The sequence below is a fragment of the Podarcis tiliguerta genome, assembly GCF_965153285.1.
Source record: "Podarcis tiliguerta genome assembly, chromosome: 11".
Taxonomy (NCBI): domain Eukaryota; kingdom Metazoa; phylum Chordata; class Lepidosauria; order Squamata; family Lacertidae; genus Podarcis; species Podarcis tiliguerta.
This window is the reverse complement of record NC_139544.1, coordinates 47,756,693-47,771,088: the sequence shown is the minus strand read 5'-3', so window position 1 is coordinate 47,771,088 and position 14,396 is coordinate 47,756,693. Positions and strand designations below refer to the sequence as shown.

Genomic DNA, 14,396 nt, shown 5'->3' with positions numbered 1-14,396 from the left:
TTGATCCTCTCAGACATCTCAGTGGCTTTCAATATCAGCCACTACAGTATCATTCTGGACTTCCTTGCAAGATTCAGGGCACCATTTTTAGTGGTTCTGCTTACTGGAAGGTAGGCTTGAGAAGGTGGTACTGGGAGACTGTTCCTTCTCAAGCAAGTTATTCTGTAGGATTCCTTGGGATTCAATATTTTCCCCCGTGGTATTTGGCATTTACATTAAACTGCTGGCAGAGGTTGTCAGGCGATATCAGTGTAAGTCAACATATTCCAATTACAGCATGCTCCATTTCTCGTTTTCAGTAAACCAAGCTAAAGTCCATGAACCTGTGCCTGCGATCAGTGACTGACAGAGTGAGAATGCTTAAACTGTTTTATATGGATTATGAATTTATTTTTATTTTTTTAGGTGAGTAAGCAGCTCAACAGACTATGGATACAACTCATTCTGGATCTGATCACCCTTCCTTATTATGTCAGATTTGTCTTGGGGCATTGCTAAAATCAATTTTATTCCTGGATTCTCAGGTTGCAGCTGTAGCCCAGAGTGTCCTTATCAGTTCAACTAGTACATCAGCTACTGGAAACTAGAGATCTGGCTACTATCATTCTTGCTTCAACAGTTTCTAGACTGGACTCTAAATGCACTCTATGGCAGCCTGCCACCATATAATGAAGAGGATACACTCACAAGATAGCTTAAGGTTAACTTAGATTCCTTACATCATCCTCCAAAGCAGGTTCTTCACCAAGGAATGAAATCTTGAAATTCGTGCATATAAGTTTCCCATAGGTGCCACGGTTTGATCCATCATCTTGTGTGTACTTCAAAACCATATTTGCCTCGCAAAGCAGCAGTTCACCTGATGGAAATCAACATGCTTCTTAGCACAGTGTAGTGAACTACTCAGGTTCTTTAATGCTTCTCTAACAAATTACAAATGAAGTTGTCACATGTAACTTCACTGCAGGAAAGAGTACTTGAATTACAGATGCGAAATATTTAAATCAACGACTGCTGTTGAGTATTATTGGTCTAAATTACAGAGCCCCTAGTGTTCATTAAATCCACTTTCAATATTTTAAGTACTCTCTGTATTACATGGCTAGTTACCTACACTGCATAAATAGAAGGAAGGATGCTAAAGCCCATTAACACAGGCATCCTCAAACTCAGTCCTCCAGATGTTTGGGGACTACAATTCCCATCATCCCTGACCACTGGTCCTGTTAGCTAGGGATGATGGAAGTTGTAGTCTCAAAACATCTGGAGGGCCAAGTTTGGAGTGCCTGCATTAACACCTGGAGCCTTTAAAACAAGCTTGTTCTACATATAGCCATTTTCCACTACCTTCCCATTCTCATTTACCTGTAGCGCTCCAGATATTAATTGATTTCAATAATCCCTGACCACTGAGAGTTGTAGTCCTATAACATCTGGAGGCCCACAAGTTACCCATATCTACAGTTAGCTGAATGGCAAAGCAGAGTCTTCAACTTCCTTCACATTTGGGACCCGCCTTTAACTCCACTAAACCTTTTACCCACAAGGGTGGCCAGATGCCAGAAAATAGGGTTGCTACACCTAATATCTCCATACAGGGGAATATTGGCCAATGCAGTTCACCATACAGGAACAAGACAGTAGTCTTCATTCTATACATCTTTTAGAGATAAAGTTGCTATTCCTTCTCCCCACACTTGCTTACTTTCTCCAAAAATATCAAAGAAAGTAGCAACTGTGCTCAGATGCTGCAATCAATTCCTATAGCAGCCATGTGGGGGTTCTTTTTGACAATGCATTAATGTGGTGACCATGTGCAATAACCTTCCAGCACACACAAGGCCTCCACATTCCCTCACACCTTTTTCTCTCTTCCAAAGTAGGAAGGGAATAATCACAACCTTGAGAAATACTTGGAGATGAGGAAGTGAGAAGCGTGTCACGCTCTTTGCTTGTTGAACTATGAACTTTTCCAGGCTGAGAGCAGGACCACACCTGCCCATCTCAGCCTTGAAAAGTATAGAGAGAGGAGTGAAAGTGCACAGTGTGCTGCTCCTCCCCACTTCCTTTCTCAGTTCTCTGAGCATTGGCTGCTCAGGTGCTTGATTCAGTCCACTTCAAGCAGGAAGAAGGAAAAGCACCTTGTATAAATACTGAAGACGACAGAAAAAGGTATGTGGGAGTAGCAGCCAGACCCAATGCAAGGAGGAGGTGGGGAGGAGAGTGAAGCAACCCAAGAGAGAAATATGAAACGGTGGATCGTATCTGCATTTTCTCAGATTGTGTGCCCCTCCTCAGCTGAGCTTCTGCTCTCTATGGCTGTTTTTCCCCCCCTCTCTCTCTCTGGGTTTGTATCTTGCCAGAGAGAGACTTTGCCTTAAACAAGAATGTTTGGTAATGGCCATGTCTACCATGGCAGTCATTTTATGATGGCGCCCAAGGCGCTTTCCCACAATTCCAAATATGTCCATGGGTCCAAAAACGGTGGCAGCCTCTGTTGTAGACTACCAACCATTCTGCAAAGCTTTCAGCCTGTTCTTTCTTGGCAACAGTTTGCATTGGCCCAGGAGTTTTCTCAGCCACAAAGCTTTAAACTTTCCCAGCCCTGACATCATTCATCAAAGGCTCACAGCTCCTCCCTTAAAAAAGGAAGGTGTTTGAGACAGTACTGCTGTGAACCTAACAGTTACTGTCAACTTTCACCATCTGTTACAGATATTGTGGAGGCATTCTACAAAAGAATAAAAATGCAGTTGGACAAATCTTGACGCATGTCCTTTATCTCAGGTCTTCTAGGCAGGTCATGCGTATAACATTGATAAGATTCTACAGCATTGTCTATATGTTACCTGGCAACAAATTTGGCTCTACTTCCTTTCCTGTGGCTTCCCTCACATATACCTCCTAGAAGAAAAGACATTGCATTAGTCCAAATCAGAAGTAAAAAGCTGTTTCAAATGCTTTCCAACATGTATTGCTTTAGGAAAGTTCAAAGTACCATATTGTTTGGCAAATAAAGTTATACTGTAACTAGAGATTGGCCAAGCAAGCAGCTAGTCCAGCAAAGGGTTCACAGATTTTCTTTACGCATATACATACACACAAACCCAAGAAAGCAACTGTATAAGTTGCTATTATAAGATAACAAGAAAACTGTTATTCTCTTGTTGATTGCCACAAACTATGCAGGAATTTGAGTTTCTATTTTATCAGACAAGTAGCTGTTTAGTTTTTGTTGGGATATTATAACAAACTGAAACTCTGGCCATCTAATACTAGCTGAAAGACAACTTGAATGTCTGCCCCAATTTGGCTCCAAGGCTGTAGAATTTAATGCAACACACGGTCCTCCTGCCGTTGTCCTAAGTTACACAAGCCACTCAAAAAGGAAAACCATTATCACATTGTCAATTCCCAACGCCTGGCCGCACCTGCCATCTACAGAAATGCTGTACTTTGAGGGCTCAAATATATTGCTATTCATAATTAACAGTATCTTTACTTTTCTGGTTCAAACAGCAAAAGATGCTGTGTTAAGTTTATATCAATATATACATGTAACTGTTATTTTAGGATTTGCATCAGCTAGCCATCATTCCCTATTTTCCTAATAGCTTAAAAAAACAAACCTAGCACTTTAATTAGTCTGCCCGTTACTTCTCCAGGTACCTATCTGTGCTTTCTCCTCCACTGGGGACAAAAACAATCCTTTCACATTAGTTACATCAGACCATATTCTCAGCTGCTGCTTCACCAGTAATAAATAAGCCATGAGTGCCCAGATCCTGTTCCACAACCTGTTTCAGCTGGGAGAATATCACAGTCCATCTTTGTTGCATAAACAAACTAGTGCCAAGATAAAAAATTTACCGTTAACACTCAACAGTGTTCTCTACTTCCTAGCAAGTATGGCAAATGTCAAGAACATAGCAGCTCCAGTATTTTTTTTGTAACATAGCTTTTATTCATTTTCATATTTGAACTGTTTGACATGGTTGCATTGTTTAAATTAGTGCTTATGGCATGCAACGATGACATAATTTTTTTAAAAAAATAAAACACTCACGCACAACTTTGTTAATATATTCAGAAATGTTCATCTAAGTATACATATACCAAAATGTGTAAAGTTATGACAGATATGAAATGTATAGTAGCGCTTATTGCTTAGATTGCTGACCATAAGTGAATTTATTTTGTATCAACAACAATCAGAAATTATAGGAAGCGGGAGAAGGGAAAAATTAAAATATGTACTTCAAGAATGCCAGGCTGTGCTGCAAGCTATGGGCACTGTTTTACCATATTGTGTGTGTTATCAATAAAGTCACATCAGACTGCATAAAATTTCACAGAATCTTAGAGTTGGAAGGGACCCCAACCCCCTGCAATGCAAAAAACTCAGCTAAAGCATCTATGACAGATGGCCATCCAACCTCCGTTTATAACCTGTTTAAAAACCTCCAAGGTTTGGCCTCTTGCTAATTTTTAATTTGTTTCAGTTTTTTTCAATAATGCCATTTGCCAAATTGCATTGTAGCATTGGCCCATAGTTGATTGTAATGATTTCCATGTCCTGGCAATAGTTATTCTTGCAGCAGTTAATAGATATGCTATACAAATATTATGACTAAATACCGGAAGCTTTCCCTAACTATTGGAATTTATAATCTTTTCAAGAAAGTTTCCTGAAGTTGTTGGGGGGAATGAAAGATTACTTTCGTTTTTAATAGCTCCAGCAATAAGGACAACTGCATTCCCAATTGCTTCCTTAAAGGAAGCAAATAATCTAATAAATAATCTAAAATTTCAGAGGGTTTTAATTTACTTCAGCTAATATACTGCCTCAATATTAGTTGCTTAGGCAAAAAGAGGGGAAAACACAATGAGCTAACGCCACTGACTTAATGACTGACTTGTGCCTCTACCAAAAGTACCTGGCTGGCTTTTCTATCGGAAACATGATGCATGATAACATTGGTCCAAGCTGGACTCGTGTCCTTATTGCTAGTGGCAATCCATTATAGTGTGACCCATTTCTAGTATCTTACCTAAAAGTGAAGGTAAATATTGATTTTCCACCAGCAATTCACCTTGTTTTTAAGAAGATGAAAACTATATTGATAGTTTTTAAGATACTGGAAAAAAGCCAACATTAACATCAGTCTACTGTTGAACCTAAAACAGTAGACTGATGTGGAAAATCTTATTTCCTTCTTGGTCAAATGCAACACTTTTCTACTTCACAGAAAATCTGCAAATTAGCCTGTACTAGGAAATGCCCATACTGGACAAGATTAAAAAAAAAAAGTAGGGAAGGGCAAAGAACTAGGATGTTACAACCCTTAAATATGATTTCTCATTTACCTTCTAAAATCATGGGGCTATTAGTCATATTACCGTATTTCTCACTCTATAACACGCACCCGACCATAACACGCACGTAGTTTTTAGAGGAGGAAAATCCGTAGGCATGCCACCCGTAGGCATTCCCTCCATAACACGCACAGAGATTTCCCCTTACTTTATAGGAGGAAAATATTGAGTGTTATGGTGCAAAAAACACGGTAGCTATATAGGCAGCATTCTATTTAATATTTCAGAAACTGTTTTCCTGATTATTTTGTTTAATGGTTCTGCAGTATTCAAAGCTTCTTGCCAAATTCCGAGTATCACACAGACCAAGGACATCTGCATCACATGCAGTAAGCAGCAAGTTGGCACAATACCAATAAACATCATTAAATGAACAGATAGCCTCTAGTTGTCTGTGGAGATCTAGAACACCTTATCTGTCTGGATGTAAAGTGGTGAAGGTTAAAGAGCCACTGAAACAGCACTCCCCACCTGAATATTTTGGCTGCCAAAGTCTCACTCAAATGTTAAAGTAATCCCAGCTAAGTAAGCTCTGGGAGCAAAAAGTTGTGTAGGGTCAGCTAGAGTATTATTTCATGTATGAAGAGCTGTAGCTGTACCAGAAAGGTATAGCTAGAAGTTTATTAGTGTCAATTTACACATGTCATGTTAAAGCATCTACTGTATATAAGCTAGTAAGATTAGAGGCAAGGATTTGAGTAATATAACTGAACAGCCTATGCTCAAGAATGGGGCAAAAATATCTTAGACAGTCTTTAGGCATGAAAGGTAGCATGAAAATTAAACACGTGATTTGAAAACACTTAAATCTTAACATTCTTGATCCCTGAACTAAAAAGTGCATTGGTAAAAGCTTCAAAGAAAAACAGGACGCAGGTTGCTAAGACTGAAATGATTCAGAGATGGACAGCTGAAACAATAAGTTGCACAATATTGAGATGTGCAGCTGCATAAAGAGCGAGTGTGCAGTCTCTAGATGTTCATAAGTCAGCTTTGCACATTGTGGAGTTATTCATCCCAATAGTCAGGAGCTGATTAAAAAACAGCCAAGGCAACAAAAAGACAAGAACTTTGAATGCATATTCCATTAGGCAACAGAATATTTGATCAGATAACTAATCAATTTTTGGAAGTGCATAAATTCTTTAAATATATAAATACACATCTGGATTCAAAGTTCCCTTTTCTGAAAACAGCTGCTATTCCGAGTGCATTTAACAAGTGGCTAGCAAATCCAATTTACACATCATCTTGGCTGTACCAAACAGACTACAAGTAGGGGCAGAAAGAAATGTACTGCAGATTTAAAGGTTCACCATTTACCAATCCTTAGAAAAATATACTGCAGGGTTGTTTTAAACCACTCAGACTGATCTGCAGTATTAACTATATAGTGCAGGGCTGTTGTAAAGCACTCTCTCCTATCCAAAGCTTCTTCAAACCAGTAATATAAAAAACTTGACATACTTTGAAATTTACAGTAGTAGGATTATATTTTAAAGGGTTTCATTCTAATTAAGAAGAAAGTGAGAAGGAACAGAGCTCTTTGTGGCTACCTCTTGCAGAGTTATTTTGGCTGGGGTGGACTCATTGATAACAAATCCCAAAGCTCCTTTAAAATCTTGGATTTCTCCGTTATTTTTATGGGCAGCTCTCACCTCTGCCCCGGAAACATTTTTAAATAGCTTCAGTATGAAGCAGGAAGTGGCCTATGCAGTCCGATTTTTTCTTTATACTTCATAGCTAGAGTCTCTTCCTTCTTTTCCATGCACTAACTTCCACCCCCCTTCAACCTGATTTTCTATGATTAATTCCCTGGGTGGAGGTGCTACTGCTTTGTCTACATAAATATAGACATTCTCCTTGGAGATCATAAATAGAATACAAGATAAGCCATGACAGGCAGTACATGCTGGAGTCAATTTTGTCCAGCATCATCAGCTTCTCTTTACCTGGCAAGAAGGATCTAGCTGGTTTTTAAAACATGTTGGTACTCTGCAAACACCCACACCCAGAAAGAGAGAGAGAGAGAGAAAATCCTTGACATAATCCAAGCTGCAAAGCAGCAGGAAATCAGCCAAATATAGATGCAGCAAAGACTAAACTTTGCATAGCAGTGAACTGTTTATTGTGGGAAAATGTGAGTGTTTACAGTTAATAGTATCTACTCCAGGGGATGTGAAATTCCCTACACTTAGTTTAGCTGTCACAGAGGAAATGACACTACTTCACAAGTAGCTGAGATTCAACACACAACAGTAAATTCAAAAACACTGTACTTTTATCATAAGCTTACCTGGTCTTTCTGCAACTAGAATTATAAAACACCAGAAATGCAAAACTGATGAAACATATCCTTTCACCCACCATTTAACTTGGGCAATGCCAACCAGGTGCTTAGCTAATAATGGAAACTATCTTGAATATGTAACCCTGGCTATCAGTAATCCCTGGTAATGTCATTGGTTTTGACCAGGGGTAGGCAACTTAAGGCCTGTGGGCCAGATGCGGCCCAATTGCCTTCTCAATCTGGCCCGTTGACGGTCTGGGAATCAGCGTGTTTTTACATGAGTAGAATTTAAAATGCAGCTCTGGGTTATTTGTGGGGCCTACCTGGTGTTTTTACATGAGTAGAATGTGTGATATTATTTAAAATGCATCTCTGGGTTATTTGTGGGGCATAGGAATTCATTCATTTCCCCCAAACAAATATAGTCCAGCCCACCACATGGTGGTACCACTGTATTTGGCTTTGAACAAGGAGCCCTTGGGTTGAGTAGTCTGCTCAACCATGAAGCTCACTGGGTGACATTGGGCTAGGATCGCTCTCTAAGCCTAAAAAAATGGTATCAATATTGTAGAGAAAATAAAATGAGAGCAGGAAAAACCATATGTGCCTTCATGGAAGTAGTATATAATCTTAAAATGTACCCAAGGTCAGTGGAGCTGCCATATTGCTTGCAATGCTCCACAGTTAACTCCATTAGAAACTAACACAAAATGTGTCCTGACAAGAGTTGTCTGACAACATACTTATCCCAGGGATTTTCCCCAAGCACCACCTTGCTCCCATTTCATGAATGCAACTTAACCTTGAAATTTTCCCCGCAGTACATACAAAACTGAAAATAGAAGTTTTCCCCCAGGATAACTTTGAGCTCATCTGAGGCTTAGGATACTTTTGTGCAAGTTATCTCTGAAGGACCTGACCCCCCACAAAAAAAGACAATATACTAGATACTAGGAAACTTTATCCAAATTTGTTTCCTATTTAGTCTTTGTTCCAGTATAAATTAACATGGAGATAACTAAACCAACAAACCCAAACACCAAATTTTAGTAGTGCTGCACAATGATAATTGTATTTTTATAACAATTATTTGGGATATTCAAATCATTTTTAATGTCCTTCAGTTAACGCCAAAGCAGAATGAAACTATAAACAAGTAGAACCAGTATGGAACTGGCCTGAAGGGCAAGTTCAAGTATCTGCTTTCATTACTTTGGCAAGTAAAGAAAGCATTGTTTCTGCTTTCTTCCCCCTGTCAAATTGGAAGCATGGCACCATTTCTTTTAAAAGTAGATTCTTACAACATCTTCCATGACTCTAAACTTTGCAATTTTCAATGTATTCTGGAAAGAAACAAGGGATATTTTCCTGACCATTATTCAGCTTCACCACACTTGGTACACAACAACACCATATAGAACTTTACATACCGGTACCTGTCACAAGTCATTCATTAGCTGTTAAATTTGGAATACAAGATTAACTGGCACCTGCTTAATGTGGGAGATTATCAGCCAAACCTAACTAATACCACAGAGCTGTAGGCAAATACTCAGACCATAGAAATACAATGGTAAAGAGGGCTCTGTGGAGAAGGGGCATTTCCTCTCTCTTCTCTCTATTCCTTTGACCAGCATTGGATGCAGTCATGCCTCAGCTTTAGGTATATGCCTGAGGCTGGTTATACTGTAAATATAAGCATTTTGCCTGCATAGCTTTTACTGTTGCCTTTGCATGATTATAAATCTTATTCTTACACTTACTTTACAAGTTGTTGTCTGATTCTTTTTTAAGTGGGGTAATAAAGGGAGAACCAGCTTCATGGCTAGACTTGCTCAAAACAAGGTTTTACTGCCCAATATCCACATGCTTCAATTTTGCTGCTAAGGATGGGACTTTTAAAACTCTTCAACCCATACACATGGGGGCCTGGAGGGATAAACTGCAATATATCCTCTCCTACCTATTAAAACCCACCTCATGCTTAACACTCTCTCAGTGCAAATGTTTTCCTATGCACAGTCAAACCAATTGGCTCACTGCCTGCCTAATCAGGAAGCAGCAATATGCACAAAATTCCAATACTCCCGTCACAAAGGTAATCTAGAAGACGCACAAGTCACAGGCTTGCAGTTACCCACACATTACTGTACACCTAAATTTATATCATGAGCCTTTGAGCAAAAATACATACAGCCTCTGTCTGAGAAGAGATAGAAAATCCTACAGTGCACTTACATCAGCAGGTATTATCTGAAACCATCTATTCCCCTATTACTCTTTGATTCCATATGTAGTTAATAGTTTGCTGCAGGATATGTATGAACAGGAGATGTAGGGGATGTGAAGCAGCGCCTCTTCCGTCACAGCATTCCAACAACACAAATTGCCCTCCAATAGCCTGCCAAAGACAACCTTCTCTCCTCAATTCACTAAACTCCCTCAGCACACCTGTCTACCTAATGATAAGATCCTCAGGCATTTAAAAGAAAGCAGGAAATGCCATATTTCAACACTCCACTCTCACACCATTCTTCACTGGCCCTATCATACACTTCCAAATATCAGCTTTTGGGGATAGTGGGCACATTTGGGAACCTGAAAAATCCTCAAGGGCATTGCAACAACAGGAAGAGCATCTCCCTTCAAGAATGGGGGCAGGACTGGGACTTATTTTGAATTTTAAAGCCTAGTTGCAGCAGGGGAAGAGCACTGTAGCCAACAGAAGGCTTTTTTTAAAGTCAAGTTGTAGCATAGGTGACATTTTTGGCAGAAGGAGCACAGCTGGTTACGGCGTTAGCTTATTTTCTTCACACCTCCCTACCCCACAAAAAGCACCCTTTGCCACAATTAGGCTTGAAAATATGCCTACAAAGCTTCTTTCAAGCCAAATTGCAACCAAGCAATTCTGAGAGGGAGTCCACAGAATTACATCTGCCTTACACCTAGTGATCCGAGGTAAGAATATTCAGAAATCCTATCCCAACCACACCTACTTAGCACCACCCATCTCTGACCAAGCTACTGTTTAAAAGAGGAAAGGGGAAGAGAAAAATTTAATTGGGTTTTTTGTCCCACATGCAATCATATTTAGTACAATCAAGAATGCAGTTTTGCAGATAGATTTGATTTGAAATGGCAGAAGTCACCACAGGCAGAGAGCAGGTTTAACTCCTATCAGAGGTGCACACCTTTTCTATATATTCCCCTTATAATAATTAATGACTGCCATTCACTCTTATGGCAAATAGAAAATTGCTATTTTTACAATGATGGCAAAGTCTGGCCGACTTCCTCTTGACAGTGGAAATATAAAGCCCACTGAGTGCTTTGCACTATACAAGGCTTCCTTCCCCACTTTTGTCACAGCAACAGGTGCTTTACTGTAACTACACATCAATATACTACACGCATATAGAGTTCCTTTCCTCACAATGCTACTTTAGCCTGCAACCAACTTAGATTTAAGGAGCTTGGAGGGAGCAAAGCAGGAAACATCCCTTAAGGAACAAATGCAAGACTATCCCATGCAGGCTTGAGTCACACCACTTCACAAAGGTTAAACTGTTCTGACATACCTTGGCAGCATCCAGAAAATGCAAACTTATAATTTACCTTATTTCATCCCAAGTATATAAAGACTGACATATTTTAAAACGAAGCATTACAGGCAGAAACTAGCCTCTCTGTATCAGCAAAGCAAAATTATTTGGACAGTAAGGCTACAACCCTTTAAGCAGCCTTACCTGGAAGTAGGTCCCAGTGAGCTCAGGGGAGCTTGGTACTGAGTAAACACATAGCTAGGGAGGGCCTTACTTCGACCACAGTAGGAAAGCTGGTATCAAGCTAATGGTTAAATATGAAGCTTCAACAGGGGCACTTCACCAAGCCAATGTATTTTTAAAAACCCACTGTTATTATTCAACAACTACACTTGTTTTTGTTGGAAACACACCAACATGAGAATATATATGACCAGCTACCATCAAGATGTAAATAATTTCATGCTTTCAATGCTTTTAGTTTTGTGCAGTTAAAAAAAATAATATCAAAAGCGCCCAGTAACTTGATTAACATTATCAAAAACTAAATTTATCCTTATTATTCTCTTCCCCTGTTTTCTCCACCTCCCACTGCTGTTACCTTCTCCCCCCCCCCCTTTCCCATCAAGTAAGCTTTTAAGCTCCTGCGGCAGGGACTTTCACTGTACGAAACACCACACACGCTGACGCCAGACACAAATTCTCCTTGCACACTTGGTGACTGCCCAACCCTCCTCCCCTCAACGCAAAACAGTGGGGAGGAGGGTTGTGAGAAAGTGAAAGCGCACCACTGACCTAACTTCACAGCAGGCACACTAACCTACAAACAAGAAAAAGCAATATATTGCTATCCTAAAAAGCAAAAGTCTCGTGGCGTCACAAACACAAGGTTTATTATCATGGTTACACTTCTGCGGAAGCCACGTCCTGCTGATAATGCCAAGGTCGCGGGTTCAATCCCCAATGGGCCACGTGCCTACTCCTGCATAGCAGGGGGCTGGACTAGATGACCCTGGGGGGGGAGGGGAACCCCTCCAACGCTATAGTTCTACGGCTGTTTTTTTAATATATATAAAAAACTTCACTTGTGAGGGGCACATACTCCCCAAATAAAGCAGGGACCACCGACCCAACCTCGCAGCACCTGAAGGAAGCAACTCTTTTAAGAGACCTGAAGATGGGTTTCGAGACCCAAGATTGAGAAACAAACGCTGGTCTAAGCTTTTGTGGAATAAATAAGGAGGTCTATTAAAAATAGTAATGACGGAAAATAAGCATTTAAAAAGTATTAATAGTGTTATTAAAAGTGCACTTGGCCAGGAGCAAGACACTCTCAAGGTGTGTTTGTGTGTGTGTGTATATATATATATATATATATCCCTGGAGAACCCCATTCCCACGCCGGCCCACTTCGCCCCCTATATATATATATATATATACACACAATATATATACAATATATATATATACACACACACACACACCCCTTGAGAGTGTCTGCTTCTGACAGAGTGCACTTTTAATAACACTATTAATATTTTTTCAATGCTTATTTTCCGTTATTATAATTTTTAATAGACCTCCTTCCACCTCCTTCCACAAAAGCTTAGACCGGCGTTTGTTTCTCAATCTCGGGTCAGGTAAAAAGCCCTGGAGGACCCCATTCCCACGCCGGCCCCCTCGCCCCCTTCTCCCCACTCCCTCCTCCCCCCGCGCGCCGCCAGCCCCACCCGCGCCCCCGCCCTCGCTCCCTTCCTCTCAGACCAACCGCCTCGCCTGGTCCCCTCAGTCCCCGACCTACCTCCGGGCTGATGTAGGAGACGAAGGAGGGCTTGGCCGGCCTGGCCCCCGCGCCGCCCCCCGCGCCCAGCATGTCTGGCCCCCGCGTACTCCCGGCGGCGGCGGCGGCGCTGCCAGGGCTCCGGCCGGTGCCGGCGGGCGAGGGCGGCGTCGGCAGCTCCTCCCAGGAGGACTCCGCGGCGTCGTCGTCGTCCTCCAGCGCCGCCCTGCTTCGCCTCACGTAGTTAATCCCTCCCATCGCAGCGAGCGGCAAGAGCCCACAGTCCCGGCGGCGGCGCACGTGAGCCTCTCCCCCCCGCCCTATTAATGCACGAGCTCCGCCCAGCCATCCGCGCCGCCATTGGGCCGGCAGGAGGTCGATCTCAGGCAGAGGTCCCGCCTACCCGCCCCGCCCTTTCTCGCTCGCTTTGCAGGGAATGGTCGTTCCCGTGAAAAAAGGGGTGGGGAAAAGTGTCCTGGGACCAATCACAACATTTATTAGATAAATAAAAAAAATCCAAGAGCTGAACGACAGATACGTTACCCAATCAGCAAATGACTCACGGAACGGCTTAAAAGGAGAGGTGATTTCCTTGTCCCCTCCCCTCCCCCGTCGCCTGGAACTCTGAGCTGTATTAACTGTAGTACCGCCGCACACGAATCTAGTTTCTCATAATGCAATTTTAAGTTGCACGGTTTGTAAAGGTGTGTGCGACTATAAAATTTCCAGGAACCCGAAAACAAAATCAGATGCAACGTGTTTGTTTTAAATTGTTATGGGAAATGTTAGGATCCTTCTGCCTTGGTCAGACCACACTGGAGTGCTGTGACCAGTTCTGGGCTCTCCAAATGATAAAGGATATTGACAAGGTGGAACGTGTGCAGAGGAAGGCAGCCAAAATGATCGAGGGTCTGGAAGCCAAGCCTTAGGAGGGATGTTTGAAGGATTTGGGAAAGAGGAGATATGATAGCCATCTTCAAATGTCTGAAGGGCTGTCGCATAGAGGATGGAGCAAACTTTAGTTGAGATTTCTGCATTGCAGGGGGTTGGACTAGATGACCCTTGTGGTCCCTTGCAACTCTCCCTTTTCAGCCTGGCCAACCAATATCTATGGGAAGCCCACAAACACAATGTGAGTGCAAAAGCATTCTCGCCACTTGTGAACACCGGCAGGGGAGGTAGAACAGCCTTATGTTGCCCTTCAGGGTGCAATAAGGATGCAAATCAAAGCAATAAGAACAAAACCACACCCACACACCAACAACTACATTCCTATTTAATGATATCTATACTGCTCTTCCATACGAGTATTTCTAGGGTTGTTTGCAACAACTAATAAACACTTTGCAATAAACCGAGGAAATAATCATGTCCCACCCCCGCTGCTGTAAAGTGCCAGTTGAAAAAA

General features: G+C 41.6%; 1 protein-coding gene and 1 long non-coding RNA gene across 2 annotated transcripts in view; one reads left to right on the top strand and one right to left on the bottom strand.

The window, feature by feature from the left end:
- The window catches only part of MTMR12 (myotubularin related protein 12), a 41,559-nt gene extending 28,195 nt beyond the window's left edge, over positions 1–13,364 (bottom strand). The window contains 4 exon segments of the mRNA XM_083402778.1: positions 720–859; positions 2,850–2,904; positions 13,010–13,303; positions 13,305–13,364. Coding sequence (XP_083258904.1) covers positions 720–859; positions 2,850–2,904; positions 13,010–13,303; positions 13,305–13,349 — 534 coding nt within the window. The 5' untranslated portion in view covers positions 13,350–13,364.
- Positions 2,110–5,741, top strand: LOC310659638. Its single transcript, XR_014502893.1, has 2 exons — positions 2,110–5,401; positions 5,572–5,741. It is a non-coding gene; the product is annotated as an uncharacterized lncRNA (long non-coding RNA).
- Positions 13,365–14,396: the final 1,032 nt, after the last annotated feature.